At 38.5% G+C, this 19,793-nt stretch overlaps 1 protein-coding gene across 2 annotated transcripts; it reads right to left on the bottom strand.

The window, feature by feature from the left end:
* Window positions 1-11,349: 11,349 nt before the first annotated feature.
* On the bottom strand, window positions 11,350-17,319 carry LOC104419235 (glycosyltransferase BC10). Of its 2 annotated transcripts, none has more exons than XM_010030840.3 (11): window positions 16,556-17,319; window positions 15,738-15,851; window positions 15,079-15,179; window positions 14,796-14,867; window positions 13,927-14,008; window positions 13,698-13,778; window positions 13,533-13,571; window positions 13,276-13,341; window positions 12,740-12,886; window positions 11,705-11,833; window positions 11,350-11,603 (listed from the first exon to the last, which is right to left on the bottom strand). In XM_010030840.3, exons 1-11 carry the CDS (start codon window positions 16,787-16,789, stop codon window positions 11,571-11,573), a joined length of 1,098 nt encoding a protein of 365 aa, XP_010029142.2. In that variant the 5' UTR covers window positions 16,790-17,319; the 3' UTR covers window positions 11,350-11,570. The 2 variants fall into 2 exon arrangements, with proteins under 2 accessions (XP_010029142.2, XP_010029141.2); XM_010030839.3 differs by having other exon boundaries at window positions 12,740-12,889; window positions 16,556-17,316.
* Between the last annotated feature and the right edge of the window lie 2,474 nt (window positions 17,320-19,793).

Below are 19,793 nucleotides of genomic sequence, written 5' to 3' on the forward strand. Positions count from 1 at the left end.
CTTTAGAAGAAATCTTCTAAGCTAAAACAATTGTATGCCAAATTATCATGCCACACGATATTGAATTACTGTCTCCAAACTTATTAGTTCGACATAGATGTAGTAATGCTTCGAAGTTAGAATCGAGTTCTTCCAACTATAGGAAGCATCGCTAGGTGCTTTCAAAGTCCAAAGACTCCTATATCCTTAACCCACCTTACTTTATAAAACTTTCCGAAATCTCTGTACTTCAAATCGCCATCAACCATTTCTCCTGCATGAACTTTTAAATTATAATTAATTTTGTAAGGAAACCCTTTGTCCCACTTAAAAAGGTGCTTTTTTGTGACCAGTATATCTATTTTCATGAAGTGGAAGAGCGGAAGCTTCAGTGCAATCGGGGCCTGTGGGGCCTCGGGGTCGCCGGCGGGGTGGACGCGCTGGTGATCCGCCATTGGAGAGAGAGAGAGAGAGGGAGAGAGAGAGAGAGCTCAGGAAGCAAAATATCAAGACCGGGAAGAAAGGGGTGTTGATAGGAATACAAACTAGGTAGGAGGGACGGGTCTCTCTCTCTCTCTCTTCATATGTTCTTCTGCATTTCTAAGGTTCCGATAAGGTCAGACTTATTGGCTCGATGAAGGGTTCCCATCTTTGACTTTTGGAATTGATGATTTTTTATTCCTTCGGCCCTTTACGCGAACAGAGACGCTTTTCTCTTTCCTTTTTTTATTTTTGGTGTGAGCGTTGTCACGCACTGGTTCGTCGCTCGGGATTAAACGATTGACCACACTCCTCTCGATTCTTAAGAAAATACAGAATCTGATGAAGTGCAACTTTTCTCTTCGCGCGCCTTCGACCGTACGATGACAATAGATGGCTCCCGATCGTGGGCGTGATTCTTATCCGGAAACGGATCTTTTAAAGGTATATTCGAGTCCTGGGGGATGGTGGGTCTTTCTATATTTGGCTGAAAACAACGAATCAGAAATCATCAATTCCAAAAGTTAGAGATGGGAACCCTTCATCGAGCCAATTACAAGTTTTCTGATGCTACTCCAAAGATAATTCAATCCATAAAGGTATGATCATGCCATTTCTTGCATGGATGTAATTTCTCTGGTTGGTGTCAGAGATTGCGAAGTATTCTGCAGATGGTATTGCAGAGACAATCAAGCATTTAATCAGAAACTTTCTTCCCCTTTTCAGTGCTTTGTCTGCCATGCAGAGAACTAAATACTTAGTCTAAGCGTTGTATTCTTCCGAAACCTAACTCAGATATTTGATGTAGACCTAAAATACTTGTACTTATAAAGCTTCTAAATAAGCTTATGTCTCTATAAAAAAAATCAAGTAAAATTACAATTTAGGAATCAATTTAAAAGGTTTTTCCAATACCAACTGCAGTTTCAATGTAATCTGTTTTAGTCAATTTTCAATGGCCCGGAGAATTTGGCCTCACATCCGGGCTGACGTTTTTTAAGACTAGTATTTTTTGGCAGGGAAAACAGATAATTTTTTTTTTTAAAAAATGATGGTTCGGTAGGCTCAGCCCATTGGGCCATGATGAGCCCGTGTGGCAGTGGCCCGTTATCCTCACACTGTTGGGAGCGGGAGGTTTTCGCTACTTTCTGAAGCGAGCCTCACACGGACCCCTCCACCCTAGGACCCGCGAGGCCCAAGCCTTCGCCCCGATCGCATAGATCAACTCTCGGTGGTGAAGCTTCAAAGAACAGTCCGCTAAGATTATCTAATGAGGGACTTTATTAGTATAATAGAAGCCACAAAATCTTGAAAAGTAGGCTCTACAATAATTTATAATTATTTATTACTTAATTTTTGTGACTTAGAATAGACTGTTATTCTAATAGTAAATTTGCCTTGTGAAATTTGGAGTGTCTTCGGATCAAAGGGCGACAAACATAATCTCGAACCCCCTTTTACATGGCATTGACCAATTGATACAAAAAACCAAGTGGAATAAATATATGCAGAGGTTTTCTTGTTTTAGTTAAATGAAGAGTAATTTGAATTTAAAATTATTAGCAAGTGGTTAGCTTTCATCCGTTGTTAGTATTTAGAGCAATCTTTTATAGGTGAATTGGGAAATAAATTTGGAATAATTCATATTTTGCATCATGCGTTTTGAATGTTTTTTATTTTATTTTATTTTATGTGTTTCTTTTTATGGATTTCTTTATTTTGTTATTGACTTTTGACTTCATTATGTGAATTGATTGCGGGGCGCTTCTAGAGTTTTTAAGGTTTCTTCTTTAGCTGCAGCAAGCGAATTCTTCAAGAAAAGAGTCGCCGCTTGAGAAAGAAGAGTCGCCGCACAAGCCACGTAATCAAGAAAAGGAGTATGCGAAACAGTACATATGTGGAGAAAGATATGAACGCTGGAGTTTATGTTTTCAGTGTATGTAGACCATTTTGTTTTGACTTGAACGCGTGGCGATTTGCGCCATGAGTTTACATTTAAATGAGTTATTTATTTGTAAATACTTTGGGATGAAGATTAAATTTAGGTGCGGGAAATATTTAAGCATGAGCGATTGAAACTTTGATTTTCTAATTATAAAAATTATTTACCGACTCTTTCCATTTAACGTAGATACTGGATGCCGAGAACGAATCATGTAAATTTATGATATTTTTATTATTATTTCTTATTTATATCTTTAAAGGATTTCGTATCGACGTAAATTGCAAAAATCTTATGATAGGGACTTCAGAGCTCATTAGTTCAAAAAATAAGATAGTTTCCCTCACGCTCTTTAAAATGTGCACTTTTTTTTTTCTGTGGAGTGATTTCTTCAATGGGTGGGCTTTTGTATGGTAGAGATTTTCTGGCAGTTTTATAGAGGAATACATGCGATCTTGGAAGGTGGTTGGTCTGATGCTGATATAGTTGCCGACAGCTCCAGCAAGGCACGTCATCAAAAGTCTTGGAGGCCAGTTCGCTCCTTCTTCTTTTCCAAACTCTAACAATATATTAAAAATATCGATTCTTTTTTATTATTATATTAGTGGGTCATTCTAACGAAGCTTCAAAGAACGTTCCGCTAAGATTATCCGATAAGGGAATTTATCAGCATAATAGGAGCCAAGAAATCTTGAAAAGTAGGCTTTATGATAATTTATAATTATTTATTATTTTATTTTTGTAATTTAGAAGAGATTATTATTCTAATAGTAAATTTGCTTTTGTGAAATTTGGGGTGTTTTCGGATTAAACAGCGACAAACATAATCTCGAAACCCTTTACATGGCATGGCATTGACCAATTGATACAAAAAAATCTGTCAAGATAAAGACTGTCTGAAACAAAGAATTTTCTAATAGATTCACGTAGAATTGGATTGTTGAAATTCCATTCGGTTGATCATATGTCATTTGATTCCCTGATGCAATATCTAATTATTAGGAATCAAATAAATAAGTGAGTGTTTTTAAAATATTAGGCGAAGAACTGGGAACATTGAATTTCGCAGCTCGCGTCGTTTATAAAGAAAAAATGCACGACCCAGAAAGCGATGCGACGCAGCAATCCAACTGCCATTCAATTCCTGCAGCTCAACGCGCGAGGCGGAGGAGGAGAAGAGAGAGCTTCGTGTGCAGGTGATCGCTACTGCTAACCCATGATCGATTTTCTCAAGCTGCTGTCACGAAAAACAGTCTCGGCGGCGTTTGTTTGATCTGCTCCAATCCGTTGCTTCTCCCCACCCTTTTTTCTCTCGTTTTTTTTTTTTTTTTTGGTTTTCTTTGGGTTTCTTAAAGCGTTCCCTTTTTGGGTTATGAGTTTGGTTTGGTGAAGAGCCTACATTCTCTGTTTCCTCTGTTAGTGTGCACTTTCTTCTTCGAATTTTTTTTTTTTTTGACAATAACGGAAACACTTCATTAAGTACTTGAAAATGAGAGTCCCAATACACTAGGTCATTACAAAGCATCTAACAAAGCTTTGAGGAGTGGACAAACCCAATTCCATGATAAAGAACCTGTTCAAGCGCTGCTTACCCAATCCGCCACAAAATTGGCCTGTCTTGAACAATGGGCTATTTGAACTTTTGTGAAGGCCTGCAATTTTTCCTTACACTTGCTGATTATAGGCTGAACTTCCCAACTTACCTGCTGTGAGCTGTTCATGGCTTTAACTAGTTGCGAAGTGTCTGACTCAAAAGAAGTACTTCGTGTCGATTAGGAAGAAAAGGTAAGGGCTTCCCACAAAGCTAGGGTTTCTGCCATTAAGGGGAAGAGGCTCTTTATTTCTTTAGCAACTCCTCCCAACAACCTCCTCCGAATCGCGGCTGATGCAAGCTATGGAATTCTTCAGCGAACCAGGTACATACGTTCCATCTATGTTGATCTTTAACACTCCAACTTGCGGTGGAATCCATTTCTGAGGTGTTTCACTTTCTGGGTTTACTGATGTATTAAGTTCGTGGGTTGTCCATACTGCAGCTGGATCTGGGGACTGATTCTGGGTTGTGGTCGCTGCAGTCCGCGTCGGGCTCTCCTCCATAAATCAGCGAAGCTTTCTTCTTCCGGCACATGGTTTTCCTGCCTCCGCTCCTCACCCTTCGGAAGACAGGGACCTTTCTTCTCTTCGAATTTGACTTCTTTTCTTTGGAGTGTAATTTCGTGATTCCTTCTATTTTGGGCCCTCTTGCTACTGCAAGTGCTCTCGCGATTTGTAGGCTCGATCGACGGCACTTTTGTACAGTGTATACATGAGAGAGGAATTGGGAGCCCGGATCTTCGAATTCTTTGTCCTTGGACCGGAACGTGAACGAGTCTCGGCACTCCGATGCTGTTTTTTTATAGAGACAAAGCAATGGCGCCATTCAACCGTAAAATGCAGAAAATGAAAATCGATCCATTCTGATCATCCTTCATCGTATAACTCACATCCAAGTGTTTTCTTTTCGTCAAAGGTGAATTTGAAATATTGGCAATTGCATTGTCCAACACTATTCACATTTTTCCCTCCGCCATTCGCGAAGAAGCTCGATTCCTCCAGAGTGATCCCGAGTCAGTGCGGCCATTAACAAGGGTGATCAAATCGGAGCCAGCTCTGCTTAAACCTGGAGCCATTTTATTCTTGAATCAAATAAAACCTAAAGCACACAATCGAGGGAGTGAAAGAAGAAGACAGAAATCGGAGATTTTTAGGCAGCAGCCAAAGAATGAAAAGAAGGATTGGGAGCACGTACCAGAATTCTGATATCTTCTCCGAGCCTAAGTACAGGCCTGTTAATATAGTTAGTTGAACTCATATTTACTCAAAAGTTTAAGCCAATTAATTATGAGCCAATTAAGATATATTGACTACTTTGTACCACATTAATTTTTCAATGTGAGACTTTCTTAACAACTCACGCGTGTATCCTGACAAAAACAAAAGCTTATAATATTACATAGAAATGAAACGAAATGTTAACATCGCAAAGGGAGTGAGCGATCTGGGGAGAAAAGATTGCGTTTTGATAGAAAAATTGGCTTTGAAGTTTGATGTTCTGCAATGCTCAGAAGCAGGGGGTGAGCGTTGTATTTATAGGGAATCAAAGAACCTAATAACTAGATCAGGAATTGAAGAATCGGCCATGAGTTAATAAGTATATCTCATTTTATGTTGTGATTCATTTATATACCTAGACTCCATTTGTTTCATGAAATATAAATGATTTGAAAAACACTTTTCTACAAATAATCACTCATACCGTTCGATATAATTAGTCAGTATCAATAATAATTTATGTCAAATATTTTTTGGGATGATGAAAATATTATTTCGTTTATACATTTTTGTAAGCAATACAAGTAATAATTTGTAAAAAAAATACTTTTTAAATCATTTATTTTGGTGAAACAAAGCACTCTTAATAGGTGAATGCTTTATTTAATTTCTTGTTTTTGTTTAGATATGTATTGTCTTAATGAGGATATTATTGTGGATAAATAAAGCTTGCAAATTGAAGTGAAGTGGATACAAGTGGTGGGATTCCTTATATTAGTTTAATGAAGAGTAATTTTAATATGAAGCTATTATTAAGCGATTAATTATGTTCGTTGTTTCTTTCGTAATTAAAATTCGGAGCAATCATTTATAGATGAATGAGGAATAAATTTCGATAATTTATGTTTTACATTACATATTTTATTTTGGGTGATCATTTTTTATGATTTTTCTTATCTGTACGCGAAGTTTATTATTGCCTTTTTGACTGGGTGGTGTGCACTGACTTGTATTACGAAACACATCGTTCTTTTCCATGCGGCGTCTAGCAAAAAGCACCGCCTCTACGGAAAATAGTGGAAAGAGTCAAACAGAATCGACATGCTCGCTTCACCACGAAACCCGGCCAAAAAAAAGAAAAATTCGAAGATATTCAGATTCAAAGAGCGTGGGCCCACAAGTGCATGGTGAATTTTATTTTTTTTGTCCTAGCATGATTTTTTTTCTTTTTAATCGAAGATATTTTTAGATTACTAACTCAAAGATGAATTACGATCGGTACCCGATTTAAGACATAAAACTAGATCGCAGCCCTTTTAGCAAGTTTCCTATTTCATTTTAATTCTTTTTTTTTCCCCTTTTAACCACATTTTATAATTGCGCTGCCGTTGCCTTGCTGATTGACAGCGATAGCAAGCCAACAATCACAGCCCCACGCGTCCCAGCCACGCTGGCTCCAGCATCCCCTTTTCGCCCCCCACAGCGCCCACGTGTCCCGGTGATGTCGCCAATTCAACGGTTCGCGCGATGAACGTGAGAAGGTGTAAAGTGTGAGACAACTGAGAAGGTGTGTTCTGCGGAGTGAGTCGAGTGAATAATAACAATCAAAAAGCATGATTCAGTGGCGTGTGAAGTGATGCCTCCAATGCCATGGTTGGACTTTGGATAAATGGACGTTGGCGCCACTACCACAACGCCGTTTTTCGATGGGTTCTTGTGCTGTTGTGGGGCGGTCCGAAAACTCAAAGGGCCATATGGTGTTTCGTTCGGACCGCCTTGGCAATTCAAGGCCCTGATCACTCCTGTGTACTGTCCCATAAGGTTTAAATTTTTTGAGCTACCATAAATAACATAAATTGCACCATACTTGCATGACGGACTCATGGTGAAGATTCAAGTAGTACTCTCGTTCAAGTTCCAAATCTTGAGCATGGTCTTGCCATCATCAAGAGGATCTCTAATTATTTGATTCCCAAATGCAATCTTTGATTACTAGGAATTAAATCCAACCGGAACAAGGATATTTTCATGGCTATATAGAGAATACGGGTCGAAATGAAACGAATATAAGTAGGGGGATTTTATTTTTTTAGTTTAACAAAGAGTAATTTCGCTGTTTTTAAGTGTTTAGGAATGTTTGTTGTGTCTTACATAGTTAAAATTTGGAGTAATCTTTTATAGACAAATGAAGAATAAATTTCGATAATTCATGTTTTACGTCACCTTTTTCAAATTTTTATTTTTATTTTAAGTGTCCATCGTTTATGGATTTTTTTTATCGAGCGCACCGGAAATTTTGGTTACTGGCTTTGACCATGAGGCGTGCATTGACTTGAGCAAGTCAAGATGTGCTTTTACGTCCCCACCTATCGCCAGCCACGCCGGATCCAGAGCAACCTTTATCCCTCCCTCCCACGTGGCGCCCTGGCAATGCGCCACCTGTCGCTGCCGGACTGGCAAATGACGTTGGCGCGAGCAATCGTCCCCGACGACGCTGTAAAAGCTGCCTGGTTTGAACGGAGGGCCGAAGTGCGAATAGCATTCGACAGTGCACTTAGAGTTGCCGATATCATAAACTCAGCTCGATTCGAGTTCGATGAAAAGAAGAACACTTTGATTCGAGCAATGCGATGAGGGATGATCGGAATTGATTGATTCGTTTTTTCCCGCCAAACTTGCGGTTAAATTTGATTTAAGATAGAGTGCAAAAAAAAAAAAAAAAACGCACTTGTCATGAGAATCCACAAGCAAATAAAGTAGTTTGTTGGGAATTCTGGTCCAATTTGTCTCTATCGATTTGAATCGGTTTATAAATTGTTATACCTTCGCCTATTAGAAATATAATATTTTCTATACTTTATAATATATGTTCTATCTTGCTATCAATGTAATGATACTAAATGAGACTTTGTATTTTACAAAATCATAATTTGTCGATATCTTTGAAAGTAATCTTTCAATTGATACAATAACCAAATAATTTTTGAAAAATGTGCTCGGAATCAAAGTATTTCAATCCCGTGATGTGTAATGTTTATTAATTAATCATATATGTAATCATGTCTCGAAATACTAATTTCAAAAATTCCGTTGAATCTCGAGACTCGTGCCTCATAGCAATATGCCACTGCTAGGCATTTGCCTACCATGCATTCAAAATGCCAAGGTGCGTATGAGGGGCACTAGTTAAATAGCAAATCCAAGCAACTTTCAAATTTCAATATTTTGACTGTCCCCGTATCATGTATAAAAGATGATTTGGAAATTAAACTACTGTTTCGTGAATATTCCGGATCACTTGTCGACACAATCCAATTAGCAACAATTCAGTCCAACACATAAACAAACTAGGACACCCTTATTGTCATGGGGATTGATCTTCACAATTTGGATCTCCAACAAAATGCGGATCCCGCAGAAATGGTCAATTAACCTACTCGTTGAACTTGGTTTTTTGACAAAAGAAAGAGAAAGACAAAGGAAATTGGTTTTGCTCTTGTGGTCCAAATGCAAATCATGATGAAGCCGGGAAAAAGAAAATTGAAAGCTATTCGGGGGGCCCCAGTGGTGGGGCGTCAAGTAGGGCATTGTGATTTCCAATCCATTGAATGATCCAATAAAGTGTACTCTCGGTGGGATTAAGGTCGGGATTTTGCGGGTAGGTGGCTTCTAGGGTTGGTCAAGGACTGGTGGTTGCGTGCGAGACGGATGAGAAGAATCTGGAGCTTGAAAAAAATGAGAAGGTTGCATCCCTAAAAGCAGACCCCCCCAACATCATAAAAAAACCGATCTTTACCCATTAATTTATTTGCAGTCCGCAATTGAATGCGAATAAATCAATGAGCAAATCGAGGAGCTCAAAAAAGAAGGGGGAAAATTTAATAAAAACCAAAAGCAGCCAATGCGATATTCTTTCCCAAAATTATCTCTGTTGATGTACCATTCTCATTGTGCTTTATCTCAGAATGGATGTTATTGATATTCTGTGATAAATTGCACAGATCCATTTACAAGTCCAATATGTTTCTACACACTCGTATTATACAATCTATGCAAGAACCCATTATTGAAATGAATTATCGATCATGTACAAGATCTTTTTAATTTAGTTTTATTAAATTATGCCTTAAATTTAAGCATATGAGAAATGCAGCTCACTTGAATTAACTTTCATATTTAATTGTGAAGATGCCTTTTCAACTAAAGAAAATATTCAAAATTATGCACAAAAGATATCCACTTTAGGTCCATTCAATCGACGTCTTCTTCGAATCTTAATTTTGTGTTTGGTCGGCCAACAAAAGGAGTAATACGTTAGACTCCTTATAGATGCACAAAAGGAAATAAAATAAAAGAAAATAAAGGATTTTTCTTGAGAAAGGAGAGCCGCACGAGAAATAGCCGCCAGGGGGTTCTTCGGGAATCGTGGATGGTGGGGACGCTGCACAGACAAGATTCAAGAAGCCAATTAGAGGACTTTTTGGACGCAAGGAGTCGTCTCTCGGCCGTACGGATGTGAATATGCAGTACTTTCGTGCGTTGGGTTTACATCAAATTGAATTATTTAATTATAAATATTTTGAATTTGAATTTAAATTTAGATATAAAAAATACTTGAAGATAGAAGTTATTGTAATTCTGATTTTTCAATTGTAGTTGATTTTTTACTGCTAATTTTGCCTATAGATATAAATACTAATATCTAAATTGAATCATGTAAATATCGATATTCTTATTATTTCTATTTAATTCTCTCGTATTTTTATATTAATTTAATTTATAAGATCTTTCGTTTCAGATATATATATATAACGTTTCACCAAGAATTAGTGCCCGGAGCACCAAATCATGGCCCTCGTTATTCATTTTTTCCCCTAACTAGGAGGAAACTTAAACCCACACAGATTCATAGATAATGAAAACCTATTAACAATCAAATGAACGAAAATATCCAGAATTTATTGTTAACTTCTATTTCACCCATTAGAAAATTTAGAAAAAATCCTATCGGCGAAAGTTTCTTCAAGGCATAGTCAATTAGTCATTACATCCACAATAGGATTATTTCCTATCAACAATCAAATGAAAGAGAAAATGGCTCATTCGTCCTATTCCATATGCCCTACACACGGTTATGAGTTCAACCTTCGTACCTCACAACAAATTTATCTTCATTAATCCTTCACCTTTATGAGGAGAGAGATAGCGAGTTTGGGAAAAACTTTGAAAAAAGTTTCAATTTGGAGCCGTCGGTGTAATATGATAGCAGAATTTCCTTACAAAGTATGTTTAACCAGTGACTCGAGGATATTTATGAATTAGAAGAATACTTAACAGTGCCTAGGCTAGAGGTACTTCTCTCGACGATGCTTGTACTTTCCATTTCCCTATTCTTGCTTTCTTCTGAGTTTCAAAATTACCTCCATGGGTTTCTACTTTGATTGACGATAGTTAAGATGATTGTCTGTTTCACTTGTCCAATGCACCATGTGATTGGCCGACAAAACATAAACTGAATATAGATGAAGGTTTCAAAACTTTAGACACAAAATTGATTGGAAATGCGTGTTATATAGAGTGAAACACGATCCGATCGATCACGCTATATCAACAGTGCAACATTCGAATCGACATGACATGCGGCCTCTGTACTAGGCTAAGTTGTGTTATGCGGGCGAGATAGGGAGGCCATCCTTTGGGATGGGAACAGGTTGAATATTTCTTGCACGAACCGAGGTCCATTCGACCGGAGCCCAAAACATTAAGTCAATGGATCTCAGGTACTGGTCCATCTGACTCAACTGTTTGGACATTTACGAAGGCTGCGATCTCAACAAGCAGGCTTTCCTTTCTAACCCTTTCTATTAGAGAACCACCTACACAGCTCAAGGCCCAAATTTACAACATAGGCGCGATTGACAACCATGTTATGGTGCTATAAATTGAGTTTTCCAGAACTCATTTAGGTGCAGTTTGATAATCCAAATAATCAGATCTTTTTCTCGTTTCCATTTTTAGTACCTACAAATTTTCAAAACTTGTTTTTTCGATTTTCAAACGGAGCCCAATTCGACTCCGAAAGCAGACCTTTTTTTTCGATCTAAGCATGACGTGAGTAAGGCGGAATTCTACTACAGTAACGGGAAAACCATCCTCTCTTTTATTGCTTGAAGTGCCAAACAATTACAACCGCTCATACACTGTATAACGTATTTTTTCTATATTTCCTTCTCCTGAAGCTACAACCTTTACCTTTATTCTACACACATATTACACGACATTCTTTGCGTGAGCTGGATCTGACTAAAGCTATTCTAATACATAAAGAAAGCTGTGTATAATTCATTCCGGTCAGGATTTACAAATTATCTCTGGAAGGTCCCAGCACCGACTGCCAAAAAGACAAGATGAATAATTAGGAAAGAACTATTAGCCCAAATGAAATATGGTTTCTTGATGAAATGCTATCTATTTTGGTTGCAAGACACTTACATTATTTAGAAGCCGGAGTGCAGCAGGCCGGGTGAATTTTCTTGCAAATAGGAAGCACCGCGATGGCTTCCCTTTGCTGCTGCACCATTCTCTTCGGTTTTCTGTCTCATAGTTGATGTTATCAATATCCTGCAGTAAATTGAACAATATTATTTATAAAACCAAGATGTTTCTACACGCTAAATATCATACACCCTATATGCAAGAACCCGCAATTGAAATGAATTATTGATCATGTACAAGATCTTTTTCTCTTGTTTCGCCAAGAAGTAGTGCCTGCAGAGTCCCGAATCATGATCTTCATTATTCATTTTTATCCCCTAAATAGGAGAAAACCAAAACCTGCACAAATTCGTGGACTGACGAAACCTTAAGAATGGGTGGGCTATCAGTATCCGCACCGCATGTTGGGTGACTAGCTGAGGTCTACGCCTAATGATTGGAATCAATCCCTCACCACAACACCATCACACTGTATAATGTGATCACGACAATTTTTAATCAATATATGTGCAAATGAAATCTATCCTGAACTCCAGAAACGCAATCACCAGTCACTTAAACTTCAGGGAATTCAGTGCCTAGGAAACATGGAAAGGTAGAATTGGCATAGTGTGATCATCCATGGAAGCAACAGGAAGTGTTGGTGAAAGCTGCAAGTTTAACATCAATGCCATAGCCAAGTAGTTTGTTCATCCAAAGGACTTGCATAATACCATGGTAGTAGCATCCCCCTTTATAAACAGGACATTAATAATTAAAAATCATCAACCAAAACAAACCACCACCATTCACGCATATTTAGAAGTTTTACAAGTATTTTAGGTCTGCATCAAATATCTGAGTTAACTTTTGGAAGAACATAGTGCTTAGACTAGGCATTTAGTTCTCTGCATGGCAGACAAAGTGCTGAAAAGGGGAGAAAGTTTCTAATTAAATGCTTCATTGTCTCTGCAATACCATCTGCAGAATTACTTTGCAATCTCTGACATCAACTAGAGAAGTCACACCATACAAGAAATGACATGATCATACCTTTATGGATTGAACTAGCTTCGGAGTAGCATCAGAAAACTTGTAAGTCACAGGATGCCATCCACGACGCTCACGGTCTTTAGAGGATGAAAGATCCCATGAAGAATGTGTCAGTGATCTTCGTGTAATTTCTTCTTCGAGGCCTTCCTGCTAAATTTCAAGAAACACAGACTTCAGAGGGTCGAAGTGACACTTCACATAACGAGAACATTGTGAACTTCCATTTCACAGAGTAAAAAATTTAAAAAACCCTATCGGCATCATAATAAAGGTCAAAATATCTTTTGAAGGCATAGTCATTACAAACGCAGTAGGGTTATATGCTATTAACGATCAAATGAACGAAAATGGCTTATACATCCTATTCCATATGTTCTACACACATACTTCCGAGGAAGGCAGAGAAAGAAAAGTCCTGGTGCATTATGCTCTCTCCAAATCAAAGAACTATTTCTATCAGACTAGTAACCCATTCTGACATCACTCGTATTTTTCCCAGTTGATGTATAAAGTTGAAATCAGAATTGAAATCTTACAGCAAGTAGGGTCTGCACGTAATGTTCATCAGGTATACAATTGTGCTCCTTTGATCCATCGACTGGCTGCATACAAGATCATTAGCAACTGCGTCATAGGTAAAAGAGCAAAGAGAATTTTCTGGTTCAGAATCAGACGATCCAGATATAGATCTAGAGAGCATCAAAACAATATAAGTTCCACCCACTACATAAATAAATGGACATTTTGGTCCTCAAAGTTGGAGATAACGAGGGAAATCAAGTAGGGAACTCACTAGGGGACGATCCCTCCAAAACTCAGGTAGTGACTTCCTCTGCACAATGATCATAATCCAAAGTCAAACATTCCGGTCATGCTTAAACAGAGGTATATCTTATGTCAGAACATCAGTTTCTGAACTTTCTACTAAATATAGTGAGAGAAGGCCCTGTTGATAAACCTTGCAGTGCAACTGAAAGGTCGGAAAGACTGTATCATCCTTGACCACCACTTCAGCATGTTTTCTGGTCAGAACAACCCACTGAAAACAAGAGAAAAGCAACACATTAAAAATACCGGGAGAGAAGCAACATGTTGATCCATCCTTTTTCAGAAAAATCAACAGATAAAAGATTAGCAGACATAGTATTTCTGCTATAGTAGGAAGGAATTAGATACTAATCTGTTACCTGAGATCCTTTCCTCCAGTTATGGACAGGTATAATTGGATCCATTTTTGGATTATAACGGCCCTCTTTTGTATCTGCAAAGCTGGTTCAGCCAAATACTACATCAATGATAGAGCCATCTATAAAGCCAATAGTCAATTATGACAGAGTAATAACGCATTCAGGTTAACACATGATTTGAACAGTTTATAGAGACACCACTAGGCCTTCCCAATATGTTCAGTAGCACAAGGCTCTTTCTAGGCTATGCACTCAATCTGGTCCCCCCTTCTCTGTAAACCACTAGAAGTTACCGTGTACTCCGCCATGCAAGTACATCTTCCAATCAACTAATATGAGACTACAAAAGCTACATAAAGAAGAACCCATGTTTAGACTCAAAAAGCAAGCATCATCGTACTTTCTACCAATTTCACCCCCCACGGGTACTTCGTGTTTAGTTTTGCATAACAGTTCTGCACATGTTAATCCTACCTTTGCAATCGTGTGACTTTTTCTTTAGCATGACGACCCATAGCTAACACGGTTCTCACCAGCCAAAAAATCCGACAAAATGTAGTGTGAGAAAATAATGGATGAATTTAGGCTACAACTTCATGTAATAACCAGAATGTCCCCGTGAAAATAGAATATGCAGAGAACATCACCATGTCGTGTGCCGACGGAATCATCAAAGTGAATCAGATAATGTATGAAACTAATATTGTAAGTTTACCCCTTTGAAAACAGTGATTACCTCCAAATCAACTGTACACTGAATAAAATGAATTTTAAATTTAGGAGATGAGTTTAAAGAGGATATCTATCAGTAGAAAATCAAAACACCATTTAACATAAGCTCATGAACAAAATCTGCCAGCTCCACTCACCTGTCAACAAAACTAGTTGCTGTTGACATTATATAGTCATATGTGTAGCTGAAGTTATATAGAGGTAAGCAGCTGAGAAAATGCAAAAACACCAAATCTTTGTTAGAGTTCTATCAAAGGAAGTTGAATACAGGCCTCTTGCTTTAAGAACAAGCCTTTTCAAAAGTGATAATGAAAATAACCAGAGGGTTTCCTCTAAGAAATTTGAATTGAAGATACTCAAACAAAGTTCAGACATGAACCGGTCGTCACCGAAGCAACCACTGTTAGTATGAATCCTTACCTGTCTGACAGAAAAACAAAGCGTTCATTAGAAGGCTCTTCCAGTGCATGTCTAAGAAGAATACGCTCTGCTTCTATCATGCTTGCTTCTCCCCAATCCACCTGATGAAATCAACTGAACTGAGAACACTTGTGCAAATAAAAAAAAAAATATAAACCTTTGAGTATATCACAGCATTTAAACAAGCCAACATGCACATAAATTTCAGTTTGCATGACTTGTTGGTACTTTTGAATCAGAAATGCACCTTATTTAGTAACTAAGATATCAGAGACAATGATTGTACTTGCGAACCCCAATGTAGTTGCCAACTAATTCGACTCTCAGCTTTAACAGGAAGCAAGATTCCTTTTAAAACTGGTTATTTATCACTCAATTAGCACATTAAGCATTGGTGGATGAAGTAATGGAGGTAAATGTCCTTGTATGTGCATACAACCGCTTGTTACCAAAAAGTTCTCATAAGTAATAAATATTGGCTTTTTCTGTTTTTAAAATTTTTGGATCAGATATTACACAAGTTCTGTGGGAAGCCACAGAAAGTTTTTGTGCAGTTAAAAGCTCTGGCATAAAACAGGAACATTGACATATATTTGCATTAAGAATCAAAAGAGAGCAAAACAAAAAGGAGAATGACCTGATGAGGTGAGTAATAGTACCTTTACACTGTTATTAACTTGCCGATTTAAAAAATAGACCGATCTCGTAGTTGCCTTGTTCAATACAAATCCAGGCCTTGAATGGACAAAAATTGAAAATCTGTCCTCCTCACCCTGCAAAACATCCTGAAAATTATGTACTAAACTTCATAAAGCACCTAAAGAAAGTACTAATTGAGCAGGTATTAGAAATGAGTGACATCTAAGATATGCCATGACTGCAGAGCCATGCAAACTTAATTTGTTCAAAGCCAACCTGCCTGCAGAGACAGACTAAGGCCACCAAACTAGAACCTGATTTGGAATTGTTAACATCAGGTTCCAACAGGAACTGCATACTGTAAATATTTGTCTGGACAAATAGAATACTCACACGACAGAAGATTTGTTTCTTTCATCGATGCTTCACTACTTACACAAGATTCACAACTATCAGAAAGTCAGCTTTTACTCCTTTGAGCATTTTTCAAGTTCTCTCTCTCTCTCTCACATGAAAATAAACAGACATTGAACAGCACCAAACTGAATTGGAGCTCTAGATACTGAAAACGTGCTAGTGATCATCTTCACACATGATATCTCAATCCACAGCGTGTGCCACTATTGAGGATACAGACGCCATGAACTTTCTAACTGGGACACTACGTTTCAGATATGCATGCGTGTAGTGGCTGACCAAATGCCTCCCATCATGTCCGAAAGGAAAAGCTCCAGAATTTACCATGATCGCCCGCAAATCGATAAAAAAAGAGACGCCGGAACAGAACGCGAAGCCATCAAAATCCAACCGCGAACAACACCACCATCGACGGACGTACCTGGAGAAACGCGTGCCAAACAATGTCCAAGGGGAGCCGATTCCGCGCTATAAACAGGAAGGCGATCTTGTGCTTCGGAGCGGAGCGATAGCGCAGCGCGGCCAGCTTCACGACGCGAGCGTACTGAGTATGCATCAGCATCAGGCTCGCGAAGCACAGCCCTAGCAGAACCGCCGCGAACAGCTTCCTCTTCCATCGGTGCTGAGATTTCTGCTGGTTCCCCTTCCGCTTCATCTAGACCGCCCGCCTCACTCGGATCCTCTCCCCATCCTATCCGCCGCACACACACGCGCATCAACGCGAAGGAGCTCGCGGCCCTCCGAGCTCGCTCCGGCACGCGGCCGCCGCTTCCTCTCGCCGGCCGAGACTTCCCGCACCCCGGCGCTGGAATTACGCCGACGAGAGATCCGACGAGATCCGCGGAGCGCGAGAATCGACGGAATTCGAAGGGATCACGAGGTCTGGATGGCGCGCCGATTGGGGAGAGCACGGGAAGCTAGCGGTACCGCGACCGCAACCGCCGCGTGGGAAGGGAGTTCTTCGGGAGTGGACTGAGAAGAGACTTGGAAAGGAAAAAAAGTGAGACCGAGAGAGAAAGAGATGAGCTGGCGTTGGAGACTGCTCGGACTAGAGAGGCTGCTGCCTCTTGTTAGTTATTGGGAGGAGGGGAGGGTGACGGCGATGGAGTCGTAAAGGTGCGATATTTTTTCTTGCGGGTTGCGTGCGGTGCGGGAGATCAGATCCCTCCCACCTCTCTCAACCTCATTGATTCTGCATTTTGCCAGAGCATTGTTGCTCACGAGTTCACCGCGCTACCAGAGTCCCAAAAAAAAAAAAAAAAATTTAATACCACCAAAAATTTCGATTTAACATTTCTCTTTATAAATTTACTCTTCACTAAATTTTCATTGAGGTTCTACTTCCTGTTTGTCACATATATAGCAATTTATTAATCTACTCCACCTGAACCACCTTTCAGGTGCCCCAGTTAGCCCCTTCCATTATTAATGGGGATTGCGGATAACGTCCCTATCGGAAATCCTCAACCTTCAACAGGATAGGATCACCTTCGGATCCTGATGTGGACTGTAAGTTTCGGGATATTTTTAACGCCCTAAAATGAGAAGGACAAAAGTCCGTGAGTGGGTGCTGGTACATAAGAGACATATATAAAAAAAAATCATAAAAAAAATAAGTGAATTTATAATTTTTAAAATAGATAATAGCTCAAATGAACAATATGATCTTCGACCTCTGCGCAATGTGCAATGTCTCTTTAGATTTTTATAAAAATATTTGAAAGTTTAAAGATCATAATGAATATTGGAGTAATATTTGAGGATCATGTTGAATAAATTAGAAGTTCAATAATAGTATTATATATTGAACTAAAGTTTATGGACTGCATTGGACGAAATTAAAAATTCAATGATGACATATATATTGGACTAAAATTTATGGATTGTTCGAGTCATTTTCCCATCTTAGAACTATCTTTTATCGGGCCAACTCTATGATTCTAGAAAAATAGAGTGCCATACTTTTTATCTTACCATAATTGGACAAGTGGCTCTACAAAACAGGTCACACGTGATTGATCGTATTAGCCTTATGATTATTCTAAAGTCACTAATCTTTGCGTTCGTTTCAAATGTCAGGTGCCCGTTGCTAGGCTTCTGGAGGTGACAGACTACGCGCCGAGTTGTCGGACCCTTGCTCAGAATAAGCCATTTCCACTTTGAGCAACGTTTAGGTGATGGGAGGAGCACGGGCGGGCAACCGCAAGGGATGATAGTAAAATATATATACACACACACACATATATAAAAAACACACACAATAAAAAAATCATTCGGTTATTAAATTAACCATTGATCAAAACTGAAAATAAGAATAAAAATATAACTCTTTTAATGAAATGAAAATAAATAATATAAAAAGAATTAGGATATGAAGTAAAGATCCTTTCTTGGCGTGATTAGTCTGCCTGCACATTTTTTTTTTTCTGGGTTCTACATTCTCATCTCAAGATAATAAATTGAGTCGTATAGGCATTCTAGAAGTCATTATTGAATTACTCTTTTGGGTAATATTTTTCTTTTTTTGTTTTACCACAAAGGGTTGGTTTTTTTTGTCCTAAGTTCTTATCTCGAGATAATAAATCTAGATGGTATAAAATTTTGGACGTCGATATTGAAATAGCCTTTTTGGTTTTATTTTTTGCTACTCCATCCATTTCATAAAGTATTCTACATAAACTATCCAATGTTCAAGAGAGCCTTTACCAAAACACACGTGTTTTCATGGATCTTACCATAATTGTTTAAAATTATACATAGCCATAGTTTCTCATCATGGCACACAATTCTTGCCATTGCTCTACTCGCTACCCGGCTTCTATATGTCTAGATGTGATCCAAGTAGGTTCAGGCACATAAGAAACAAATACTCTTACCTCAATAAGATATTATGATTCGAAAAAATTGAAAATGACGTGATTGTCCATATTGCGATGTATGTACTCTCTAATATCAATTTGGTGATCCACATAAGCAAATAAGCAAGTGACCAAGCGCTACACTCAACGGAAGGATTATATTACAACAAATTCCAAAAGTACGTGGAAACATTAAAAAATAAAATTCGGAACCTAGACCGAATACCGAGTAAAAGTTAATGATTCGGTGATGCGAAAACACCAAAATTATTGTAAAAATCAGAACTGGAATGGGACTGGCCAACTATATTAGTCGTTAGAGTGGAATAATGAGGTCTAGGTGGACAGATTTTTTATTATTTTAGTGGGCGCACTTTTTTTCATAAATGGAGGTTTCAAGTCAAAGAAATGCACCTAACAAAGGGCAGTTGCTTCTCTAATCATGAGATCGGGAATCATGGGCCGATGATGCGTCAACGTCCGAGCTAGTTGGCCTTGCTTTGCTCTCGAAGGCTGCTTCTGTATGGATCCACCAGCAAAAGGGAATGACATAAAGATGCACGATTGCATATGCTCAACGATGTTTGCTGGCCCGGTGCCATTCGAGCTATCCGTTGACTTTCGGGATTCGCTTTTACCCTCAACTTCGAGAGATTGGCGCGTTTGGTAACGTTTTACGTTTAAAAATTGTTTCTCGGCAAATAGAAAAAAAGTATTTGCTTAACAATTTTTGACAAAATACGCGTTTAGTAAACTTGTTCTAATAAAAAATAAACGAAAACATGTTTGGTAAATTTGGAT

Source organism: Eucalyptus grandis, chromosome 9 (genome assembly GCF_016545825.1).
Source record: "Eucalyptus grandis isolate ANBG69807.140 chromosome 9, ASM1654582v1, whole genome shotgun sequence".
NCBI lineage: Eukaryota > Viridiplantae > Streptophyta > Magnoliopsida > Myrtales > Myrtaceae > Eucalyptus > Eucalyptus grandis.